This window comes from Syzygium oleosum, unplaced genomic scaffold (genome assembly GCF_021117445.2).
Source record: "Syzygium oleosum isolate NSW1041296 unplaced genomic scaffold, Sole_v2.1 Sole_v2.03, whole genome shotgun sequence".
Classification (NCBI taxonomy): Eukaryota; Viridiplantae; Streptophyta; class Magnoliopsida; order Myrtales; family Myrtaceae; genus Syzygium; species Syzygium oleosum.
In genome coordinates, this window is record NW_026607487.1 from 11,636,083 (window position 1) to 11,659,215 (window position 23,133).

At 41.4% G+C, this 23,133-nt stretch overlaps 2 protein-coding genes across 3 annotated transcripts; one reads left to right on the forward strand and one right to left on the reverse strand.

The window, feature by feature from the left end:
* Positions 1 to 463: 463 nt before the first annotated feature.
* On the reverse strand, positions 464 to 9,952 carry LOC115670668 (DNA polymerase lambda). Of its 2 annotated transcripts, none has more exons than XM_056310079.1 (14): positions 9,738 to 9,952; positions 9,468 to 9,605; positions 7,490 to 7,807; positions 7,218 to 7,299; positions 7,007 to 7,137; positions 6,624 to 6,686; positions 5,971 to 6,150; positions 5,704 to 5,757; positions 3,361 to 3,449; positions 2,709 to 2,799; positions 2,031 to 2,111; positions 1,631 to 1,698; positions 875 to 959; positions 464 to 787 (listed from the first exon to the last, which is right to left on the reverse strand). In XM_056310079.1, the coding sequence occupies exons 1-14, from the start codon at positions 9,849 to 9,851 to the stop codon at positions 689 to 691; spliced, it is 1,593 nt and encodes a 530-aa protein (XP_056166054.1). In that variant the 5' UTR covers positions 9,852 to 9,952; the 3' UTR covers positions 464 to 688. The 2 variants fall into 2 exon arrangements, with proteins under 2 accessions (XP_056166054.1, XP_030447849.1); XM_030591989.2 differs by having other exon boundaries at positions 7,218 to 7,311; positions 9,738 to 9,951.
* Positions 9,953 to 11,971: 2,019 nt separating this feature from the next.
* Positions 11,972 to 13,933, forward strand: LOC115670890 (metalloendoproteinase 3-MMP). The gene has a single exon (XM_030592286.2). The coding sequence runs from the start codon at positions 12,551 to 12,553 to the stop codon at positions 13,670 to 13,672; it is 1,122 nt and encodes a 373-aa protein (XP_030448146.1). The 5' UTR covers positions 11,972 to 12,550; the 3' UTR covers positions 13,673 to 13,933.
* Positions 13,934 to 23,133: the final 9,200 nt, after the last annotated feature.

Sequence of the window (23,133 nt, forward strand, 5' to 3'; positions counted from 1 at the left end):
ACCTCTAAACTTTCATTTTATTACGGTTCTTAAACCTGTTATTTAAGGGATAAAAGTATGTTTTCCTCTCATTTGAAAAGCTTTTTCACTCTTAATTCTGTAACAAAATAAAAAATATCGACAATAGGAGAGACCTAAATTAAATGAAATACTAATAGTAGAAAAACTAAATATCACTAATAATATTAAACAGTAAAAATTCGTGAAAATTTAATATATGTAGCTACTTTAATAGAACTGAATAACATAAATCAAGAAAATAATAAATATAACTTAAATAAAAAGGAAAAAAAAGCATCACCAATAAAAAGATCAATAAAAAAATTGATTATCATTATGCATATTTAAAGAGTCAACGAATATACTCCTTCACTCCTTGACAAAGTAACCTCCAAATTATCAAGTTCAAGAGAACTCTAGCAGCGCGATGAACATTCTGTGCAATCGAAATGGAAGACAGAAATTATAGTTTCATTCCAGTCCATCCAAAACTTTTATTTACGACTTGAGAGCAAGAAATCAGGGAAATTTCGGATTGACATGAAATCCAGTAATCACTCCTTGGCTGTACAACTAAGCAAAGTTTTCATGTCAATCCTTCTATTTACACCTCTCCCTCTCAATCCTTTCGGCCTCGGCATCCTATATATATATATATATATATACAGCCGAAGAACGACCATCTAACTTATAAGTTTCTTTCATGAGGTTCCAGCCAAGGGAAACCCAGGAAATCAAAAACCTCCCTCTCTGTATACAGCTTTATGCTTGTGCTTCCCTTTGAACCCTGCAGTAGAGAAAGGCATGCCATGCATGAGGAACCATTGAGGAAATCGCGAAGCACCATATGAGGGCACAAGGGCTAAGCCATTACCCATTTTCCGCCTGAACCATGAGTTGCAGGAAAGAGTCCAGTGTCATCGAGTCTAAATCCCTTAGACTCTGCCAGCAACCTCAACCTGCACCAGAATATGAATCAAAGAGCAGGCATCTTTGTACCGAGTGGAATCAAGAGTGTGCTGTTTATATAAAGCAAATGGCATATTTCTCTATGATCACATCATCGTATCAGCGTCAAATGCTTTAAGATTCTTTGGCTGTGCATGAACTGATCAGAGAGATGACTTCTAGCGCTTGTTCAAGATGGAAAGTTTATTTGTGCGGTAATCATGAACAGAGGTTTAAATGTGTACTGGTTCAACCGAGTGCAAGTCCAGCTTCTAATCAAGTTTTTTATCAGTTTAACCGGGTAGCAGAAACCAATCCAATTGATCAATGATACAGTTATAGAAACATTGGTCAACCGTGGATCACTAATCTTGAATTACTTGACTGCTTGAAAACTGTTGGGATCACTTTAAAGAAACTTTATAAGAGTTTGACGTTAATCCAGGAGTACAGTAGATGTTCCTCTTCAAATGTAAATCCAACTAGTTTGTGCTTGCTGTCATACGGGCAATAGTAAAAGCCTCTATCGTCTCAACAGCTCTTCAATAAGCTACAGGGACATCCTTACAAGATTCAAAAGCTCGGCTCAATTAATGTTCCTTTCTCAGCTAAGTTTTCACAAGTAGTAGATTTCAAAAACTCAGAGATCAAGTATTGCATCTTCCTGAATTGCTGAACATACCTCCTGTTTAAGACGTCATTCCCAGTCCAAGCTATCAGTCCAAATGCATATATCTCCCGGGGAAATACCTAAATAAGTGAACAAAAGTTCCTACTAAGAGTATGCTAGAGGATATTGAAGCTCAGATTAAACCTGAAGCCATGGTGAAGCGAAGAATTTCAGACGACAGAAGATTATAAATGAAAAGGAAGGGAGGGGTTCAACCCAGATAAAGTGTCGGACAATCCTTTCATCCCTCACAAAGTGGCACTCTGGAACAACTGAGTCGCATATGAGGCAGGACATTAAACATGGCCGAGCAGTAACTTGAGTGCCTCATATGTTCTTGATCTTCTATTCTAAATAATTATCTCAGACCTCAAGGGATACATGGAAATCAGAGTCAACATTAGTCAAGTACCTTTAAATCTATTCGATGACGCAGCTCTCTTCCAGGATAGGTGCAAAGACCAAAATATGTATCAACACCTGAGTCAGCACCCTGCCAAGATTACTTATTAAGAATATGAGGAGCATGATGTTGTAAGAAGAAAAGAAATAGTACCTGAAGAAAGTATGAAGGCAGATGGTGCAGAAGACATGTCATCAATTATGAAAAATAAAAGATAAGCTAGGACAAAGAAATAAATCACAAATGTGGAAGCATCACTTATGTCCGTAAAGTTCGGCCAAGAAAGTCCATTTGCTCTACTTAATTTTTCCTCTTGATCAAAATTCTCTCCCTAACAATCACAATATCGAAGCAGTAATTGTTGTCTATTTTCTTCATAATCCTAAAACAAGAATTCAACCAAAGATGGAAAAATGCTTCAGACTGTTTTCAGTTAGGGTACTAATTATATGCAAAATGCAGTTACAGAAGGCATAAAATTCCATCATTTTTATATGCTTCAGACCGTTTTTAATTAGGATACAACTTAAATCACGGAAACAAGATACCAATTAACTTAACTTCATATGATTAGCATTTATTATATGCCTCAGAATTCAGCCTTCTATGATTAGCATCTACAATTAGCTTAACTTATCCAAGGTCTAGCACCAACTAGCATGTGTGGACTATTTCGAACAAACTTACCTCCTCACTGTGAGTGCTAAAAATCAAATCCTCTCTAAGAAACCCCATATCCTTTAAATGCTTCACGTACTTCTTTAGAAAACCTCTGTGACTGGAGACAAAGAAAATCAGATCAGCTTTCAGAAACAAAGCCAGAATTATACCTATCACAGAGCATGACAGCAAGCACAATTACGCAACAGTAAACAATCAAAAGAGAGAACTTGACAGTTGAATTTCAAGCAATCACCTTCGTCAGTTGACAGACTAAATACAAGCTATCCCTATCATGAGCAATGACTAATAAGATGATGGTTCTGTCAACTTGTAACAACAACCTAAAACAAACATATCTCAATTGACTTGTAAGAAATAAATATTTGGGTTCTTGAGAAACAGAGTAAGGTTCTGCTTTTTTCAAAACACTCGAGGACACAATTTCATTGAGTGTTCTTTCTACACCGTCACAGAAAGGCAGGGGAGAACTTTGACATTTCAGTGACTATTAGTTACCATAAGTTCAACAACATACAAATAAGTAAATCAACAGAGAATGTTTTCTGCAACCCTCAACCTGTAATAAGTTTAACCAGATACAAAATTATTCTTGATTTGTTGAGATGTGGAAACATGCAAAGTCCGTAGCAAACCCAAGTGACCTATAATTTAATACCTCTTTCCATCTGGATGAGTAATCACAACATCCAAGTCGCCACAAGAAGCTTTCCCACGTCTATAGGATCCTCCGCACACAACAATCACCTTAAAGTATTATACAAGTTAAATACAAATATCAATTTCTGCCTATAGCTTTTGTCAAGTACAAATGTGTTGTAAGACATCTTCCAGTAAAACAATGAACCTGCAGTGCAACTAGGTTTGGCACAAAACAAAATATGTACAAGTTCCCACCGATCGAGTACACGTGCTGCATGAGATAAAATATTAATATAACTAGAAAATGCTCATGCGATGATGCATAGGTAAGCAAATAGCAATTTCATTATTAGAAGTGGAAAATATGTTAGTCCCAAAAACAGGTAACTGTAAGAGGGTTGAATTGGTTAAAATAAATTTTATCACTTTTTCTGGGCTAGTGATAGGGAATCCAAGGCTATGCAAGCAGCCAATAATCCCCATTGGTTGTGGCAGTGCCCACGTCTCAGACAGCTGGTAATTATAAAAAGTCACAGGTTTTTTTCTCCTGGAGCTAGTCTAAGAGAATGCGCTAAACATGATGCTTCAAAATCAGGCCTTGAGCAACAAAGGTTAGGACGCTTACCACTTGGGCAACCCTTTGAAGTTCAAAATAAATTTTATTTACAACTAGTTGAGCACAACAAAAGCAAAATTGTTCAATGAGCTCATTATATATGGAGAATAGATAAAATGAATCTAGGTCTCTTACATAGTCACATTGTACGATATACGTTCCAAATATACTATAAGGTGCATATCACCTACTTAGCTAGATTGCAAATAATAACAAAGAAAATCAAATTAAGATCTCTTGCCCAGATAATATGATGAGAAGAGTTGCAAATAACAATATCGTAACAAGAGTGTCCTATGTTAGGCTTCTGTAATAGACAAACTTTATGTGGTTGGTTTTAACTTTGATTGTTCAATTCTTTCTGTCAAAAGGAAATATTGAATCATTGATTGCAAAGTAACATTAGATTCACTATTGACATATGACTGACTATACATCATATATATTTTAAGCTTTTATTTTATGGTAGATTGTGTTTGTTATATTCAGCAATGAAAAGAACCTATCCAATATGAAGTATTGCATTAATAAGCAGGCAAAAGTCATTATATGCACATGTCTGACATTTTTATAATGTGGTTGGCCGAGTAACCTATTAGGTACTGTGGAAGTCGGGTGGTATTGAATTATTATGTTTGGGAAATGGAGCAAAATTGGGGGAAATGAAAGTCTGGACAAAAAATGATGAAAATTTCAAATTTTTTAAAGGGAAGGAGAGGACGAAAATTTTAAATTTTTGTCTATTTTCTCCCCAAATTTTCCTCACCCCCTCCTCCCAACCATGGCATATAATATTCATGCATAATTTGTTAACCAAACATGTTAAGTATGTATCCAAATCACATACTTGGTTGAAAGGTGTCAGTGGCACAAATCATACCAAATTAGCAACATGACAAGTATTTTTTACGAGTCCGTATAAGTACATGCTTAGCTCAGAGAAGAGGTAAAATGCTGAAAGGTGTCAAAAATTACATGAACTTGAATGATGTGATAATTTTTTTATATACATAGTATGCACGTGCCGAGATGTATATATATCTATTGGCTCACATGCACGGATTTGAAAAAATAAAAGCTCCTTAAACCTTATTAATGGGGAAATATTGGAATAAAAAAGGAGGAAAAGGCTAACAAACTACTCCATTTACCTCATCACCCATTACATACCGCGTAAATGAACACATATTCTCATGCTAGTCTCTTGATATTATTCAATCGTGAATTGATAGTAAGAAATCCAATCTTAATGTACTTAGACTGGTTCGGTAGGATGCCTCCGACATCAATCACTCTGCCACATAGTCTAACTGTTCACCAGTTCATTTGCTTCATTAAATCTAATCATATGAAGAACACAGGTATAACATGGCAAAGAAGAAAATATTAATTGTGGCCTACAAAGAAGTTTTAAACTTTCTAATACAAAGTAGTCCACGAATGAAGATCAAAAGATCTGTGCCAAGCTAAAAAAAGCCCAGAGTTTAGCAGTTTAAGAAATTATTTGACACTGGCCATGAATAGGAAATCGACGTCACCAGGTGATCCAATTTCCCACTGAACCAAAACCTTCTCAACAGTATTATCTTTCTGCAGGTGAAAGTGATTCTTCCTCACTAAATATGAAAAGAAGCCCTGCTTAAGCAGTAGCACATTTCTATTTCAGAATAATTTATATGCATCCAGTTAAAAAATTAAATTCCTCAAATACGAAAATCAAGCAGTAAAATTTATTGTGCTCACCCCAGGCAAGACATCTTCACCTGCTTTCTGAAGAAGTTGCTCCATCTCTTGAACCTAGGAAATTGGGGAAACATGAGTAGCAGATAAAGTAAAACCAGAAGTTCCAACTTTAATATCCAATGTTCTACATGTTTTTCTCCTTTCCTAGTCCCTGTAGGGTCTCGCAGAACTCCAACTTTCAGGTTAGGTCATAAATGCCACCTATCATCCTAAATCATTCTTTCAAACAGGAGGTGCCAGGATTGGCAAAGTTTTTAGGAAAAATACCTCATCACGTGGAATCCTCTGCTTTATATCATCAAAGTATCTCAAACCTAGCCTCTGAGCATGTGTCAATGACTCCTCTTTCTTCAGCTCATCAAGTGTACGGTATCCTTTTTCATACAACTTCAGTGCAGTTGTTGGACCAATCCCCCAAACTTCACCAAACAAACTGATTGTCCGCACCTAGAATATGATGAAACAGAAGAAATTGAACTACATATGTACTTCAATTGCTCTCCAATGTGAACACCGAACAGAATAATCTCAAAAAGAATAGACCCAGCGTTGGCGAACATGTATGTGCAAGATAGATGTGAAAGAGCAAGGAATAGTTAAGTATGGAAACAACAAGATAAGAAAAACTTAAAGCAAAACTCATGGTATTTTCAGAAACACCAACACAGTACTTCAGATTCATGTGGCCATCCATAATTCCATGAAACCAAGGGATAATATCTCGATACAGAAATTCAGTCAAACAATTTTGGGTTGCTGCAAATATTGCAATACAGTGTCTGCATTGATGCACCCTGTGACTGGAAACAAAGAAGGGAAACTGCTCAAATATGCAAGCACCAGGATTTATTGAGTGGTACTATATCACTGGCAGTGTAGTTAAATGTAAATGTCAAACTTTGGATAAACTCTTCGTGTACCTTTTCATCTGTTTCAAAGTGCTCCAACTTAGACAACTTGCCAGTAGTCACTATCTCCTGAATCTGCAAGTTAGAACTATCAGTGCCTGCTCTCTTTTAAAGATACTAATCTAGAAACAAGCAAATTTCTCTAAACAACAACCCCTCACCAATAGCAAGGTAAGCAGAGTTATTAACTTCAGCAACATCGATGGTTTACAAAATTCAACAACCAGAAAAAATCACTCTTAATTTCAAAACAAAAAATTGTCATCTTAACACTCATTGACCAAAGAAGACTACCAATCCATTGGATTTTCCCAATTGAACTACCACAATGAATTACACCAATAAACCCAAAAAAGAGATCGAAATGATCTCTCGGGCTAAAGATGGCAACTCACATGTTCTTGCAATGCCTTCCCTATTGAAGGTAGGTTTTTCACCTGGTCCCCGCTTTCAATCTTAAAGGGCAACTTCTCAATAACAGGTATAGCTTTATAATAGCTAAATGATCTCCGATCATCACCAAGTGCTGCGGGTAAACCAACAGAGTTATTAGGTTCTTCAAGACCGTTACTGGTGAAAAGACATGAGGAAGTTGACGAATGTCACCTCTATATATATTGATGAGCTTCCCGAAAATTTCAGTCACATTCCTGTTTAGATCAGGTGGCCTGTATATCAAAGAAGACTGCTGCAACCCGCCCTTAATTGCCACAAAAGAATTATTCAGCTCTAAAAAGGATTAGAGCAAATCTTTTCATGATTATGATTCTAAATTTAATTCATTTTCTATCATTGTTTGAACCGACTTAAGATAGACAAAAACAAGGAGGGAGAATTGTTGGATTAGCACATTAGAATCATTGGCTTCTAGAACTTACATCCTTGGATGTTATGTCAGAGAGGCCTGGGCTGGTATTACCAGAGCTCAAAGAGTGGCTTGAGTCATCAGAAAGTCTGGGGCTACTTATTGCCTCAGACAGGTCATTCTCTTCAGCATTTTTCTGCGGAGGAGACCTAATACTTCCACCTTTTGATGATTCATAGCCAATACTTACACTTCCATCAGCTGGTTTAGGAACTAAAGGCGTCTCTGGTGTCTTCTCTTTTTCTAAGTCTAATTTCAGATCATATAAATCCTCGGAGACCTTTTCCCCTGATCTCAAGCTCTCCTCTAGCCACTGGTAAAGAAGAATTTTCTGCATAGGGGAAGAGCAGTGAGTGAATCTACAAAGTACCAACATCTGATATGTGCATTTGGTGAAGTGATCCATGTACCTGCCATTTTCTATAGTTTGCAGCAACATGGAAAGCCTAGTTTGTGAAGGAGCTTGAAGCAGCATTTTAGCTTATTTATATTTGACAGTATAACGCGAAGTGTTTTTAAAGGAGATACAACTTCCAACCATTTGTTCAATTGCAAAATCGTCATTGTGTTCAGATGGAACAGCCACATCTCTTCATTTCTGATGAGAGCATTTGTAACATTAAAGAGAGACGTAATGGATTTGCAATTCCATTTTAACAGTGAGCTAAAACATGTCATATCTTAATTTTCTTAGATCACGATAACTAGCATACCATGCCCTGTACTTTCGTAGACATATGCCTTTATATGAATAATTGCTGGATATAGAAGATGGCATTCATTTAATTCCTTGGTCAGGATGAGTGAGTACTACAGGTGTAACAACCCTTCCCGTTTCTCTTTCAGCAAACAAGAAAAAACCATTCCCGTTTCTCAAGGTATTTAGATCACACAACATGCTACTTGCGACATCCTGACATCAGCACAATCTCACATAGGATCCTTTTCATAGAGATTCAACGAGAAAGGAAGTGGTAAATTTCAACTACCTGACACACCACCTGTCCTTTATTTTATCTTGAGATCAACTGTAAAAGAAGAATTTCACAATGATACAGTGAAGGAAAATCAGTTATTGCCTAGCAATGTTACTCATCTTTCTCCATCATATCTTAATCTAAAGTTTCCTTTGTCTTTTGAGAGGATAATTCCAAGGTAATTCATGCCAATACAAAGAAACATGTTTAGAGTGAGTTTTTCTTCAACCAAACCTCAATACAACTGTACACCTTTGTGAACCAGGGGAAAATCTGGCCCAGAAAATCCGTCAAACAATATTAAGAAAAACTATGAACAGTTCAGACCATATAGTAGAACCTTCACACGCAAATCATGCATGCAGTCCAGACTTCCTGCATAATTTTTTTATGAGAACTAGCCAGAAATGAGGTGTAATACTACCTAGTGGAAGTACAGGGATAAAAGTAATGAGCAACACTTTGTCAAAATGCTTCCAGCGAAAAATCTTTCTGCTGAACACTAATTGCTGCAAATTCTGTTGAACTCAACATTTCAACCCTGATTAGGAACAACCATCCAAATCCTGGTTCCGAAAATGTAACATATGACTTCTTTGCGCATAGCACATCAATCACATTGACCCAGAAGAAGAAAAATGCAACCTTGTGCTTCCAAGCATTTCTAAAGGAAGCAAGCAAGCAAGCAAGCACAACCCATTGAAATGCTACTCCTGAATGTCGTGCTAAAACAAGGTGAGCAATGGTTTGGGAGTCCGGCACGGAGCGCCGACGGCAAATTCTAATCGAATGCTCGAACATATCCCTGACATCACTCTCTGTAATTCTGCAGGCCCCCATCTTTAACTTGTTTTCTCATTCTAGATTTCTACAGAATTCGACTGAAGGCGGACCCGCCTGAATAGCTTTCAAAGTCTTTGTCCAAGTTTGCAAACCAAACCAAAAGCCGAAAAGCGAAGCGGGTCGAGAAACATGCCGGGTCAAAAACGAAATAAAAAAAAAAATTAAACGAACCCCTTTGAAACGCTCCAGCTGTTGCTCCCCGAGTTGCCGCAGAAGCTTGTCGGCGTCGATGGCGAGAACGTGGGTGACCCCTTTGGACGGCTTCTCCGCTATAGTCGCCCCCATTTGAGCGAGCTTCTGCTTCCATATCTGTAGCCACACACCCAAAGGACACGGAGAGAGAGAGGGAGAGAGGGAGTGATTGACTCGGGATCACATTAACAGGTGAAGATTTTCATGGCTGGCGGAAGAAGAAGGAGGAGGAGGAGGAGAAACTGAGACCTGCAAACGGCGAGGCTGGACGCCGGACTCGACCAAGAAAACGACCATCCCGGCGAATATGCCGTCGGGATCGGAGGGAGGAGTTCCTTCCTTCTTCTTTCGCTTTGGCGCCATTTTTCCCCTACGTTGTGTTCGGCTTGTTCGTAGACTCTTCCGCGTCTCCCTGCTCGGCTCGCGCTCGCCATCTCCTCCTTCTGGAACAGAGGCGAAATTTTGCTTCCGCGTGTAATTTGCACGGAAATTTTCTGGGAAAAATTAATTTTCCGTGCTGCGTTCAACCCAAATTAATTTTCGTGTTTCTAAAAATATTCCAAACTGTACACCCGTGGCAATCTACGCTTTATTAACTTCTGTCTAATCTCTCAGCAAAGGGGGGCACGCGATATGTGGCAAACGACTCGGGCGATCGAGTTCGACGTGCATCCGACACAGAAAATTTTAACGTTAATGGCTCTCTTAAACAACGTTGTTGTGGGAAGCCAAATTTCATGAAAATGAATTGAGATAATTTTGCTCTAAGAGTTCCATCGTGTTACCAAAATTTGATAAATTTCCTAATTTTTTTCTGAAATGTTTGTAGATTTGTCATAAGTATATAAGTTTGGTATTTTGTTGTGACACAAAATTTAGTTTTGAAATAAATGCGGTACGAATGTATTTTTGTGAGCACGAAAATTAATTTGAAATAAATGTGACAGATATACCGATTTAAGATTTTTGGTGATATTGACCCAAACTTATACGAATCATTCTCTTTAACTTTAAAATGTTAACATGCAATCAAATTCCAATCTCTATTTTAGTTTTTCTCGTTGGCTTTTAGTAGACTGAAAAATTCAATTGGGCTTTCTTATTAAAGATTCGTTCGTTTTACTGAAAAGGAATGATTTGGAAAAAAAATTTTAAAATAATCGCTTGAAATAATTAGTTAATGAAAAATATGTCATTATCGATAATAATTTTGGTCTATATATATTTGTGAACGATGAAAATATTTATCATTTATTCATTTTTGTAAGCGATATAAATAATCATTTTTAGGAAAACATTTTACCAATCATTCATTTTCGGGAAAATTTCAAATAAGGGCGTAAGTGCCATCAGTTTCTTAAATAAAGCCATGAAGTGGACTTTGTTTCAAATAAAGGCCTGAAGTGGCTATGTTAGTTTTAAAGAAGGGCTTGACTTCATCGGCTGGTCAAAGGGTATTTTCGTCATTTACTTTTTCTTTCTTTTTCTATTTTTTTCCCTTTTCATTGGTGGATGATCTCAGGCGATAGCCGGCCACCGACGATACTTGGAGAGGACCGCCTTGCCCACGGCCAATGAGGACTTAGGCGAGGGACTCTCACCAGTGGTCGGCGAGGGCTTTGCTTAGGACTCGATTTTGTGTTGAGGTTTTTTTTTTTAATATTTTATCTCTCCCATGTGCCATGTGGCGTTAAGGTTAACTAAAACACTAAAACAACGTCTTTTTGACCCGAATCTTAATTTTTACACAAAATCTTAATACAATTAGGTTTAAAAAAATTCAAAAAATTTTCCATAAAAAAGACAAACTAAAAAAGGTAAACAAGGGTAAAAATTAAATAAAAAAACACGCAACAAAAAAAAAATCAAGGCCCTCCTCCTGTGGTCGCTGCCCATCGCCGTTGGGGTTGGCAACCCTCGCCCAAACTGAGGCGAGGGCCAATGACCTCGTCGGCCATGGGCGACGTTCCACCGGCGATGGGGCGATGGCCACAAGCAAGAGAGTTGGGTCGGCTGCTTTTTTTATTTATAGGACGAAAATGCCTCGGATCGATCGAAATATTTAGTTGGCCGGCGAGTTAGGCCCTTATTTGGAAACACTATAGTCTTTTCAAGCTCTTATTTAAAATAATTTTTACTTTAGGTCCTTATCTAAGAAAATAAAAGCACTTTAGATCATTATTTGAAATTTCCCTTTTATTTTTTGCGAAACAAATGGAGTCTAAATTATTTCCTTCGCGTGTCCAATGGAATCCCTTATAACCCAAGATGGCACGGTCATCACCACACGAAATGACCACGTTTTGAGTCAAAAATAAATTTTTAAAAAAATGAACCGAAAATCAAGGAAAGAGGAGGGTATTGAAGAGCTGTGATTGGCCCTCCCTGTAGACGCGGGAGGAGGAGATGGTGCGGCTTCAATATTCATTGACCAAAAGGAGCTCCTGCGATCACTTAAATAATGCAGTCCATAGAATATTTTTTCACACGTCTACCCCCTAGATTCAAAGAGACGATGGAAAGTTCGGAGAGCTGCGTGGCGATCCTTCCAACAGAGCAGTCGTCCTTCGACGTACCTTCGCTACGGCTTTCTTCACGTCGTTCACACCGTCCCCCGTTCGGCCAATCCCCAACGTTGAAGTCGACCTCTCTATTGGATGAAGATGGGTGGATCTTCTTTCGTCGTCGTCGTCGTCGTCGTCGTCGCCCTCCTCCTCCAACGCAGCCCCCAGAAACGCCGCCGTCTTCCACTGCTCTCGTAACACGCTTTCGTGCCCGAGAAAAGTCAGACGAAACTCTCCCCCACGGAACAAGTCAAAGTCCAGCCCCCTTCCCTGTCAAACGCGACAGCAATCCCTTTGAGCACAAACCCCCCTCCATTCCTTAGCCTGCCTTTTGCTCGCCGGCTTCGACCCCATCTCTTCTCAATTCCCCTCCTCTTTACCATTTCCCATAAGAAGACGCCCCAAACTCTCCTCCTATCTCAAGTTTTCAACCGCTCCCCCCCATTTCCTTCCTCACATCCACCTCTCTTTCTCTTTAGCAATTACAATCAATTGACCATGAGGTTTCTTCACCTTTTGGCGACGGTGGTGGCTTGCTTGGCCCTCGCGCCGCCGCCGCCGGGTTTGGTCTTGGCCACTTTCCTCCCCAACATATCCTCCATCCCGCCCTCGCTGCTCCCCAACATCCCCTCTGCCGCCTGGAACGCCTTCCAGAACTTCTCCGGCTGCCACGCCGGCGAGAGGCGCGACGGCCTTGCCAAGCTCAAGAAGTACTTCCGCTACTTCGGCTACATCCCGGACTCCCCCTCCAACTTCACCGACGACTTCGACGACGCCCTCGAGTCCGCCATCAAGACCTACCAGCGCAACTTCAACCTCGAACCCACTGGCCAGCTCGACGCCGCCACGCTCAATCAGATCGTGCGGCCGCGCTGCGGCAACCCCGACATCGTCAACGGGTCGACGGCCATGAACTCCGGCAAGGCGGAGTCGCTCAACGCGTCGCACTTCCACGCCGTCGGCCACTACTCCTTCTTCCCGGGGACTCCGCGCTGGCCGGACGGCAAGATCGACCTGACCTACGCGTTCCTGCCGCAGAACCAGCTAACCGACGAGGCGAAGGCCGTGTTCTCGCGCGCCTTCGAACGGTGGTCGACGGTGACGCCCCTGACGTTCACGGAGACGGACTCGTTCGCCGCCGCCGACATCAAGATCGGGTTCTTCAGCGGGGACCACGGCGACGGGGAGCCCTTCGACGGGTTACTGGGGACGCTGGCGCACGCGTTCTCGCCGCCGAACGGGAGGTTCCACCTGGACGGGGAGGAGGACTGGGTGGTCACCGGGGACGTGACGAAGTCGTCGGTGTCGACGGCGGTCGACCTGGAGTCGGTGGCGGTGCACGAGATCGGCCACCTCCTCGGGCTCGGGCACTCGTCGGTGGAGGAGTCGATCATGTTCCCGACCATCACGTCCGGGACGAGGAAGGTGGAGCTCGCGACGGACGACATTCAGGGGATTCAGGTGCTCTACGGCAGCAACCCCAACTACAACGGCTCGTCGTCCACGCCGTCCACTTCGCAGGAGCGAGAATCCAGCGACGGCGGCGAGTCCCGCGCTTCCGGGTCGCGATGGGCGGGAAGGGCGATCGTGGCCGTTGGATTGGGAATGTTGCTCTTATGACCGTAGGATGCAGTTCCACGAGATTGTTATCGTCGTTGATTTCTTTTCTTTTATTTTTTTGGTAGGTAGGATTGGTGGATGTCACTATCCAAATTTTTTTTTATTATTTAACGCTTCTGCCGATCATTGGATCTGCGCCGCAGATGCAGAATCGATGAACGGCTGCGATGTGTTTAGGAGCAACCCCGTCTTGGCCGACGGGGATGCTGGGCCCATGTGTTGATTGATTTCGTATATATACAAGCACATATTTACCCCAAATTTTATGCCAAACTTGTACCGGTACGATCCATTTACCCGCATCAAAATTCTATTAATGAGAATAATTAAAAATCCGTTCACTTGTATGCTAAAAAGTAAACAGTGTTTATATGGCATAAGTGAAACAAGAATAATTTGTTTTGGCTGAAAAATCATCTAATAAAACTTTGATGAATGGTAAATATGTTACATAAGAATAGTCATGGCCATGGTTCGAAACCGGCCAGTTCCGGTTCGTGGCCATGTATGAACCGGCCGATTCCAGGCCGGTTCCGGTTCCGGTTATCTTTTTATTTTTTTTATTTTTTATTTTTTATTTTATTTTTGCCCGTTACGGGTCGCAGCAGGGCCTGTAGACGTGCAAACCCTGCTGCAGGTTTTCTGTTTTCTATTTTTTTTATTTAAATTTTTTTATTTTTTTTGGAACCGAGCCCGGAACCGCCTGTTCCAGGCCGGTTCCAAAATTGTTGGAACCTAAACCGGGCCCTTAGGCCACGGGCCGGTTCCGGTTCCGAACCGTGGGCTCGGTCAACGGGCCGGGCCCGGGTTTGACCGGGCCGGTTCCGGGCCGAAACCGGCCCGTGGCCATGACTACATAAGAATAAGTTTAGGGTTAATGGGTCACAGTGGGTATAATATGTGATTTTTAATGTCCCAAAAATAAGTTCACGATAAATATGTCAAATTAAATATAATTTGGATTTTTTGTGACTTTTTCCTTTATATAATACAATACTCATAAACTATTCTTTTATGTCATTATGCTTTTGTGGTCCTTGGAACAATTTTTTATTATAAGAAACTAACTGGTGAACAGGCGCATGCGACCGTTTTTTTTTTTTTTTCTATTTTAATTTTCCTTTGGAATAATGGCCAGATGCATCAAATAGAACTAGTCCTCACGTTCACCATTACGATTGTTTCTACCTAGAAAAAAAAAATTCAACCATGTTCACTTCTCGAAAAAATCGTCGGTGTTGATTGACTTCATTCATATTTTGGGAAAAGTATAAAAAAAAGTCATAAATCTATTACATTGGTACCAATTTAGTCCATGGCTTGTGGACAGTAGCTAGCGACTAGCCATTGCCAAAAAAAAAAAGGAAAAGAAAAGATAATTACAAAAAAATCAAAAAATTTATTAAAAATGTTCATGCACGTATGACCAGTGGCGCGTCAGCGATTTCTAGGTTAAATTGGTTGTATGGACTGAATTGGCCAATATGTTAAAGGTTTATGGCTGAATTGGTCCAATTAAAATGTTTATGATTGAATTAGTACCAATACAATAGATTTAGAACTTTTTTTTTATTACTTTTCCCTTCATATTTCCATCCAAAATTTAACAACAAGCGGTACATAGCGACAAATATTCTAGAATCAAGTTTGCTTCGCGATATGGATTGATTACTATTTTTCATGGAATTACAATTGCAGAACAACCGTTAAGGTGGAATAGCCTTAGTTCTTTTTTTTTTTTTGGTAAGGGCCTTAGTTTTTTTTTTTTTTTTTGGTAACTGAGGATCCGCCACCATTCCCCGGGGATGAGCCCGCACAGGTAATCGGGGGAGACTAGCCCAGCAACCCACCGCCAGGGCCCCCCACTTAAATTATGGAACCGAGCGGGGATTCGAACCCAGAACCTTTGAGGAGAGAAGGAAAGCGCCCACCAACTCGGTCATGCGCAGGTGGGTGCCTTAGTTCTTTTTTTTTTTTTGGTAAGGACCTTAGTTCTTTTTTATTCCTCTAGAATTGAAGAAAGAAGAAACATCCAATTTTACACGAAATTGAGAGGGGTGTCAGTTATTTGGAAGTTCACAGGGCCTATATAATTTTTTTTTCTTTGAAATAATTTTTAACCTGGAAAACATGAGACAAGAATTAATAGGACAATAAACGGGAGGATTAACAACCGTAACAAATTGAAAGTTCATGGTAGTGTTATGCAATTGTGAAAAACTGGAGGAGATACTGCCCTTAAAGTGTAGAGAGGTTTTGTGTAATTTTTTAGAATTTCTAAGTATACATCGATCATCATTCGTTATTCAATTCAAGAATCCTTTCGGAATGTTTTAGAGAGAAAATAGGGAAAATATTGCCTTAAAAATAGAAGCACGATTCACGTGGCTTATTGATGAATATTAGATCACATGTCGTTCCCATTTGTAGATGTAAGAAATGGGCACTGTAACATAACGTAGCGAAATTGATAACAATACATATTTTTGCGTTTTTCCATGTACAAGATATGAATTTTTTTTTAATCGAAGACGCGAGCGATAATGGTGACAAGATTAAGTTAAATAAAAAAAAAACATAGGTGCATAACATGTTCGATATTATCTTTGCAAAAGAAGAATAGGCATAATAATCGCGTCTTATAATCTCGAACATGCATTGGCAATTCAATTAGAAGGTTGTGCACTTTCTTGGACAATATTTCACATATTTCTTAACATAGATTACCTCACCTAATAATATTATCGTTTACAAGCAAAAGATATAAAATAGCAATTACCCCTTTTAGGCCTCAACTTGTTTTTTTTTTTTTTATCAGAAGAACCATATTCATACAATTCTCACGACTTAGCTTGTGAGTACAACGGCAAAGCATCGACACAAAGTAGACTCCAAAGATCGGGAGGGGGGTAGAGTTTCCAATTCTGTGGCAGAACATTTTTTCTTTGAGCCTTCGCTATCCAGTCTGCCACTTTGTTGGACTCTCTATTACAAAAGGCCAACTTAATATCAGTAAAATTTTCCAGCAGATCTTTGGCTTTCAAAATAAGCACATGTATATCCCACTTGAATAATCTACACATGTGACGGCTTTAACCAAGTCTAAATTATCCAACTCTAGTAGAAGGCAATCCTTTGCCCGTTCAGAGAAGAAGACTAGCGTTTCTAGAAGAGCACTGACCTCGGCTCGAGTTGCAGAGTCGGCCCTCACTGTTTTTGCAAAACCATCTACCATTCTTCCATAGCTATCTCGCATCACAGCAGCTACTGCCCTCGAAGTTGAACCTTCAATAAAGGAAGCATCAATATTGATCTTCAGGACTCCCTGTTGCGGATTTCGCCAAATTTGAGGTAAGTGTTGGCCTTCAACAGCTTTTCCTTTTCCTAAATTGCTTCCTCGTGCTTCATTTTGCTTCAACTGAGCTGAATTCACCAGCTGATTTGGGTTTGGTTTCAGTCTTCGGAATATGAAATTGTTCCTTGATTTCCAAATAAGCCAAAGGACAGTCGCAAGTAGCTCAAAAGGTATAGTTGTGACGCTAAAATTCCAGAGGCCTCAACTTGTTTAGAAAACGACTATTTATTCATCACCAAATTCCCCCAGTATCTTTTTATTTCCCATGAAAAGGCCCCCTAAAAGTTTTACATCCAAATAATCCCGAGATCTGGACGAGTACTGAGATGAAGCCTTTTAGGGACATACTTAGGTCCGTAAATCACGTAACATAGAGTACTCTTGAAATTTCAATGGGGGCATGTGCCCCACCGAACCGTTCAAGCAAAAGCTATGCGCCAAGCTATGGACCTCACATGACCACCTTTTAAGAATCCTTTGAAAGATTGCTTTTCTTTTTCTCTTTGCCCTCAAAAAGGGTTGGTTCTTTTCTCCTTTCACGGTTTTAATAATCAAAATTCTCGTGCTCGACATGTAGAAAGAAGAAAGAAATTCTTTTGAATGAGTTGGAAAGATTCCAAGAGGTTTGCTGATTGCCTTTGATTTTAGGGCGTTAGATTGCAATTATTTTCATTGATTGTTTTCAAGTGTGCTTCTTGGAGCAGTGGGAAGTGAACTAAGGGCAACTAGCGATTTATGTTCACCACAAATCGAGAAGTCTGGCTTATTGTAGCGAAAGTCGTGATGATGAGTTTGTCACCCAATACCATTGAGGTGGTCGAAAGAAAGGGTTAAAACGTAGTGTGCGTTTGTTTTGTAGAAAACAAATGATTTGAAAAATATTTTTTAAAAAATGATCACTTGTATCACTCGGAATAATTAGGACCAGCGGCCATTGAAGCGGGCCTAGTCCCAGGCACGGCAGGGCCACCATTGTAGCAGGTCGTGCCAGCCCAAGGCAGCAAATGGCCCACTCTATTCGTAGGCGGGCCCGGCCCATTTGCCCACCACTACCCGTCGGATCCCTTCAAACCATTCCCCGTTTTCTGAGGGACTAGGAGAGACGAATAGGCTCGGTAAAGAGTAATCATCGGAACGAAAATGAACCACTTTCGCGGTTCGATTAGGTAGGGACTGGTCCATCGAGAGAAATGTGAATGGACACAACAAGAGCTGGACGATACAATCGGTAATGCTTGAATGGTCTTTGAGGGCAAGCGACAAATGGTTCGGAGAGAAGAGTTGTTGGCGCCTAAAGTATGGCGTATTCGAGTACCAACAAGGGTTCATCACATAACTTCAAACAATCCGATTCCGAGAATCGCTCTATTGTTTTTTGTAGCATTAGTGCGATCTATCCAATGCGTACACATGGCGGTGTTCTTTATGAACTTGTCCAAGAAGGGCACGGGAGTCATTACCGCCGCATCTAATTGAACTCAATTTGACCCGTCATTTGGCACGTTTTCTTCTAACAACAAGACCATCGTTATGTTCAATGGGTTAAACCCAACATCGTCTTAGGATTTAGGTGGGTGGGGACCATTCTTTTGACCCCAAGCACACGCACCCGCAGATATTCTCTCTTTCACATGTCCTTCCCTATAAAAAAAAATGCTACCCATCTTTGTTGTCCAAACGTCTCACTCGATTTCAATACCTGTGTTGGAACACAAAATGGTCATCTGCTTACAATAGAAAAAACACAATGGACATCGTAATGTAGCAATGCTTGCCCATTCGTGAACTTTTTAGTCAACCACAAGAATTAGTCTTTTGAAATTTAGAGACTATTGTCCTCACGATTACCCAGAGTTGGTAATATATACAATAAGTCAGGACAAGCCCAGCTGAAGAATAATTAGAATAATGCATCCCATATGATATCGTAATTGTTCGCTTGGAACGTGATCGACGACCGATTCCACAAAACGAAATTGCATTATTTATAGGAATTATGGCCACCCATGAAATATACAACACATTCTGGTTGCAGAAAATTCTATTACGTTTCAGGCTTATTACCTGTTGACTGTGTATAACAGTGTTTGCTTGCAGTAATAGTCATTATAGTGTAATCATTATTACAGTCAAAACTGTAATTGCTATAACATGGACCGCCTCTGTAATAGCTACTACTGTCAAACTGTGGTAACTATTCTCAAAATACTCTTTTTTTTGTCATTCACTCTATCGATGTCAGATTAGTATTTATAATTAAAATATGGTAACTATAATTAAGGGTGCGTTTGATTCAATTTTAGGGAAATGCAAAGTCATTTCCTCAAAGCTCTTTGGCTCCAGTGTATTTTGCTCAAAGCAAGTGCGTTTGATTAGTGACTTTGGTGTAGTTTTTCGCAAAGTAACATAAAATTAAAAAGAAAAGAAAAGAAAAACAAAGGGCCCTATTCGTCTCCTTCGTTGAAGAGAGGGCCAGGGTTTGCAGCATCTCTCTCCCATCCACCATTTCTCTGTAAATCCTCAATCCGAAAGCCCAAATCCGTCAAAACCCTAACTCTCTCGCATTGGCTACTGTGCGGTACCTGAGATTGATCGTGCCACATCGGACGATGGGCCGCCGAGGTCGTGTGACCGCGGGGTGACTTAGATCTAGCCCTTCGGCAGTCTGCGCGACCTAGGCGAGGGCCCTGAAGGATGCGCGACATTAGGCAAGGCAACGTCAAGGTCGCGAGATCTTAGTGACCATCGTTGAAGGGTTGCAAAAGATAAATGACGATGGGGTTGAAGAAGGTCATCCCTCGACCAACGCAACTTCAACGTTAACCCTCGACTTGCGGGATCTCGACCTTTGCGACTTGACCTCAACTACTTAGCATCTAGCGAGCACAGAGATGATGGGTTAAAGAAGATGAAAGAAGATGGTTGAAAAGATGAACAATATTTTTTGAGAGCAAAAGTGGAACACACAACTATTAGTGAGGGCAACATTGGAAAGAAAAAAAAATCATTAATCCCCATAATAACATTCCGAAAATATTGAAAGCTTAATGCAAGTACCTACCTTGGGCTTTTAGCTTCGCCAAGGCCAGCATTTGGTCCAAGGGGTCCTCAAAAAAATTGCCACACACTAAGTTTTTTTCGGAGGGCTCAAAGCCCCTTAGAAAAGCTGAACCAAATGTACCATAAATATATTCTTTTGTTTGACTGTATTAATGCCCTATATTGATAGGAGATAAATGACAACCTGAACAATATCAAATTAGCGCAGCAGAACAAAACAATCTCCCTTCTTGTGTAGGCTTATAGGAAACAACACAATAGAGTAATATATCTGCCAAAATATAATTATCAAGCACCCTTAAACACAAGACAGTTTTTACGTGGTAAATCTCCCCGGTGTGAGGAGATTAAAAACCATGGGACCAAAGTTCACCCAAATTTTTCACTATCAACAATATTGGGCAAACAAAATTCTTCTCTAGTTAATACTAGAGGTACACAACAACATCAAGAACACCATTCTTGGCAGTACACATGAATTTCACTAGAGGTCAAGGACAAATCTCACTAAAGTGCAAGTTCAGCTCTATCCACGAAACTTTCGATGAATGAAGATCTAGATGAAATCAAACCAATCAAATTCGAGAATAATGGGTAAAAAGAAATTGGACAACGAATTGACCTCCGATCGTCACCTCGATAAAAACCGGACATCACTCTCTTTCCTAGATTTTCTGCCTCTCTTTCTCTCTTGCTATTGCCTCACGTCTTCTTTTCTGCTACGTCATAAAATAGAGAAAAACCCTATTTATTTAGGTTAAATATAGCATCCCATTAATTTCTCCATATAAATTATCATATGGGCTCTAGTCTTTGGGCTTGCATTTTATTGGGTTAGCTCCACATGGGAGTGAACCCAGCCCAACTCATATTGAGTATGATGACCAATTGATGGTGCTCATCATCATCATGAATCGTACCTAATTACCACTTTTTATTGTGTGGAATCTCTTCACCACTCACTTAAATTTAAGATGCATGTCACTTATTCTCAGAAGATAACAAGAAGTTTATTTTTGTCTCTAAAAGATCATATAGGCACTGAGAAATAGAAAGGACCTCAGGAAGTACCAAGAAAAAGGAATGCATAATTGCTATAATTCCACATATCATGGACCTATATATGGGATGAGGATACTAAGAATGCCATACCCTTCGTACGACGCTTACTTGAGTGCTATAACTTTTTTTATCTCACTTAAGTGCCACTTCCGGTAATAAGTGATCACTTGAGTGCCATCGGCCATTTAGCAGCCGGAAAATCCGACGTGGCTTCGCCGGAGCTGACGTGGACAATATTTTAATATTTTTTTTGAATTTTTATTTTTCCTTATTTTTTGCAAAAAAAATTTCAATGCTAGCGAGGGTCACTAGCGACCCTTGCCGGCTGCGAAGGCCTCACCCAGATTGGGCGAGGGCAGCCTTGCCCTCGGCCACAAGCGTGGCGGCCTCGCTAGATCTGGCAAGAGCCTTCGCCGCCCCGCTCGCAGCCGCGAAGGCCCTGGGCGAGGCCGCGAAGGCCGTCGCCAGATCTGGGCGGCCGCAAGTGAGGTGGCCTCACCAGATCTGGTGAGAGCCTTTGCCGCCTCACCCGCGACCGGCGAGGCTACGACGGCCTCGCCAAGGGCCTTCGCGGCCGCAAGGGAGGCGGCGAAGGCTCTCGCCAGATCTGGCGAGGCCGCCTTGCTCGTGGTCGCCCAGATCTGGCAACGACCTTTGCGGCCTCATCCAAGGCCTTCGTGGCTAAAGGTAAGGTGGCCATCGCCCAATTTGGGTAAGGCCTTCGCAGCCAGCGAGGGTTGCCAGTGACCCTAGTCGGCATTGAAAAAAAAAAGGAAAAGAAAAATAAAAAAATAAAAAGAATAATTGAAAAAAAAATAAAATAAAAAACATTTAAAAAATCCATGTCGGATGGAAAATTAATAAAAAAATCCACGTAGGATAGTTTGCCGAAAATGACACTCAAATGATCTACTTTCGCCGGAAGTGGCACTCAAGTGATCTTTTTTTGCCGAAAGTGGCACTTAAGTGAGCGAAAAAAAAAAAAAAAAAAACCACCGCCCGCAGCGGCTGCGTTGGCTTGCGCTCTAGTCCCCCCACGAAGGGATCAGAGTTCGAACCCCAGCGTAGTCGTTAGGGATTCTTAAGTGTGGCGCCGTGGTGGTGGGTCCTGCGCTAGCGTCACCCCAGGTTTACGGGAAAATTTCATTTTGGTACCCAAAGTTGGGCTTTTTTCTCAATTTGGTACCCAAAGTGGACAAAGTCCCAAATTGGTACCCAAAGTGTCCATTCAGTCTCAATTTGGTACCCAAAGTGCCCATTCAGTCTCAATTTGGTACCCAAAATGGACATAGTCCCAAATTGGTACCCAAAGTGCCCATTTAGTCTCAATTTGGTACCCAAAGTACCCATTCGGTCTCAATTTGTTTTTGAGTTCGCGGCCGGTCAAATGCTCACCGTAGGCAAGAAATTTCTTGTTAAGCTCTAGGAACAGTTTTTTACTTTTTTACTTTTTTTCCCTTTTCTTTTTTTTCTTTTCCTTTTCCTTTTCTTTTTTTTTTCCTTCTTCCCTCCCCCGGCCACAGCCATGGCCGGCGGAGGTCGCCGGCGTCGGCCCTTGCCGGTGTCGGGCGAGGGCGGCCACTTGCAGGTCGGCCTCGCCCGACGCAGCGACGGCGACCTCGCCTAGCCCGGGCGAGGGCCGCCTCGCCCGACGCCGGCGAGGTGACCCTTGCCGGATACGGCGAGGTCACCCTCTCCGGCGTCCGCGGCGGCGACGCCTTCGCTGCGTCGGGCAAGGGCCACCCTCGCTGGGTGGGCGAGGGCCGACCCTACCCGAGATCCGGCGAGGGCGAGGGTTGCCCTTCTGCCGGATCCGGCAAGGGTCACCCTCGCCGGCGTCGGGCGAGGGCGGCCTCGCACGGGTCGGCGAGGGTCGCCCTCTCGCTGCGTCGGCGAGGGCCGACCCAAGCGAGGGTGGCCCTCGCCCGACGCAGCGAGGCGACCCTCGCTAGCCCAGCGCGAGGCCGCCCTTGCCCGGACGCCG

Excerpts from the sequence above, each read along its gene's own strand:
- LOC115670668 (XM_030591989.2), bottom strand. The coding sequence starts at position 9,851 with ATGGCGCCAAAGCGAAAGAAGAAGGAAGGAACTCCTCCCTCCGATCCC. Across the intron at positions 9,606-9,737 it reads TCCAGCCTCGCCGTTTGCAG|ATATGGAAGCAGAAGCTCGC; the intron begins GTCTCAGTTTCT and ends GTGTGGCTACAG. Across the intron at positions 960-1,630 it reads AATGACGTCTTAAACAGGAG|GTTGAGGTTGCTGGCAGAGT; the intron begins GTATGTTCAGCA and ends ATTCTGGTGCAG.
- LOC115670890 (XM_030592286.2), top strand. The coding sequence starts at position 12,551 with ATGAGGTTTCTTCACCTTTTGGCGACGGTGGTGGCTTGCTTGGCCCTC.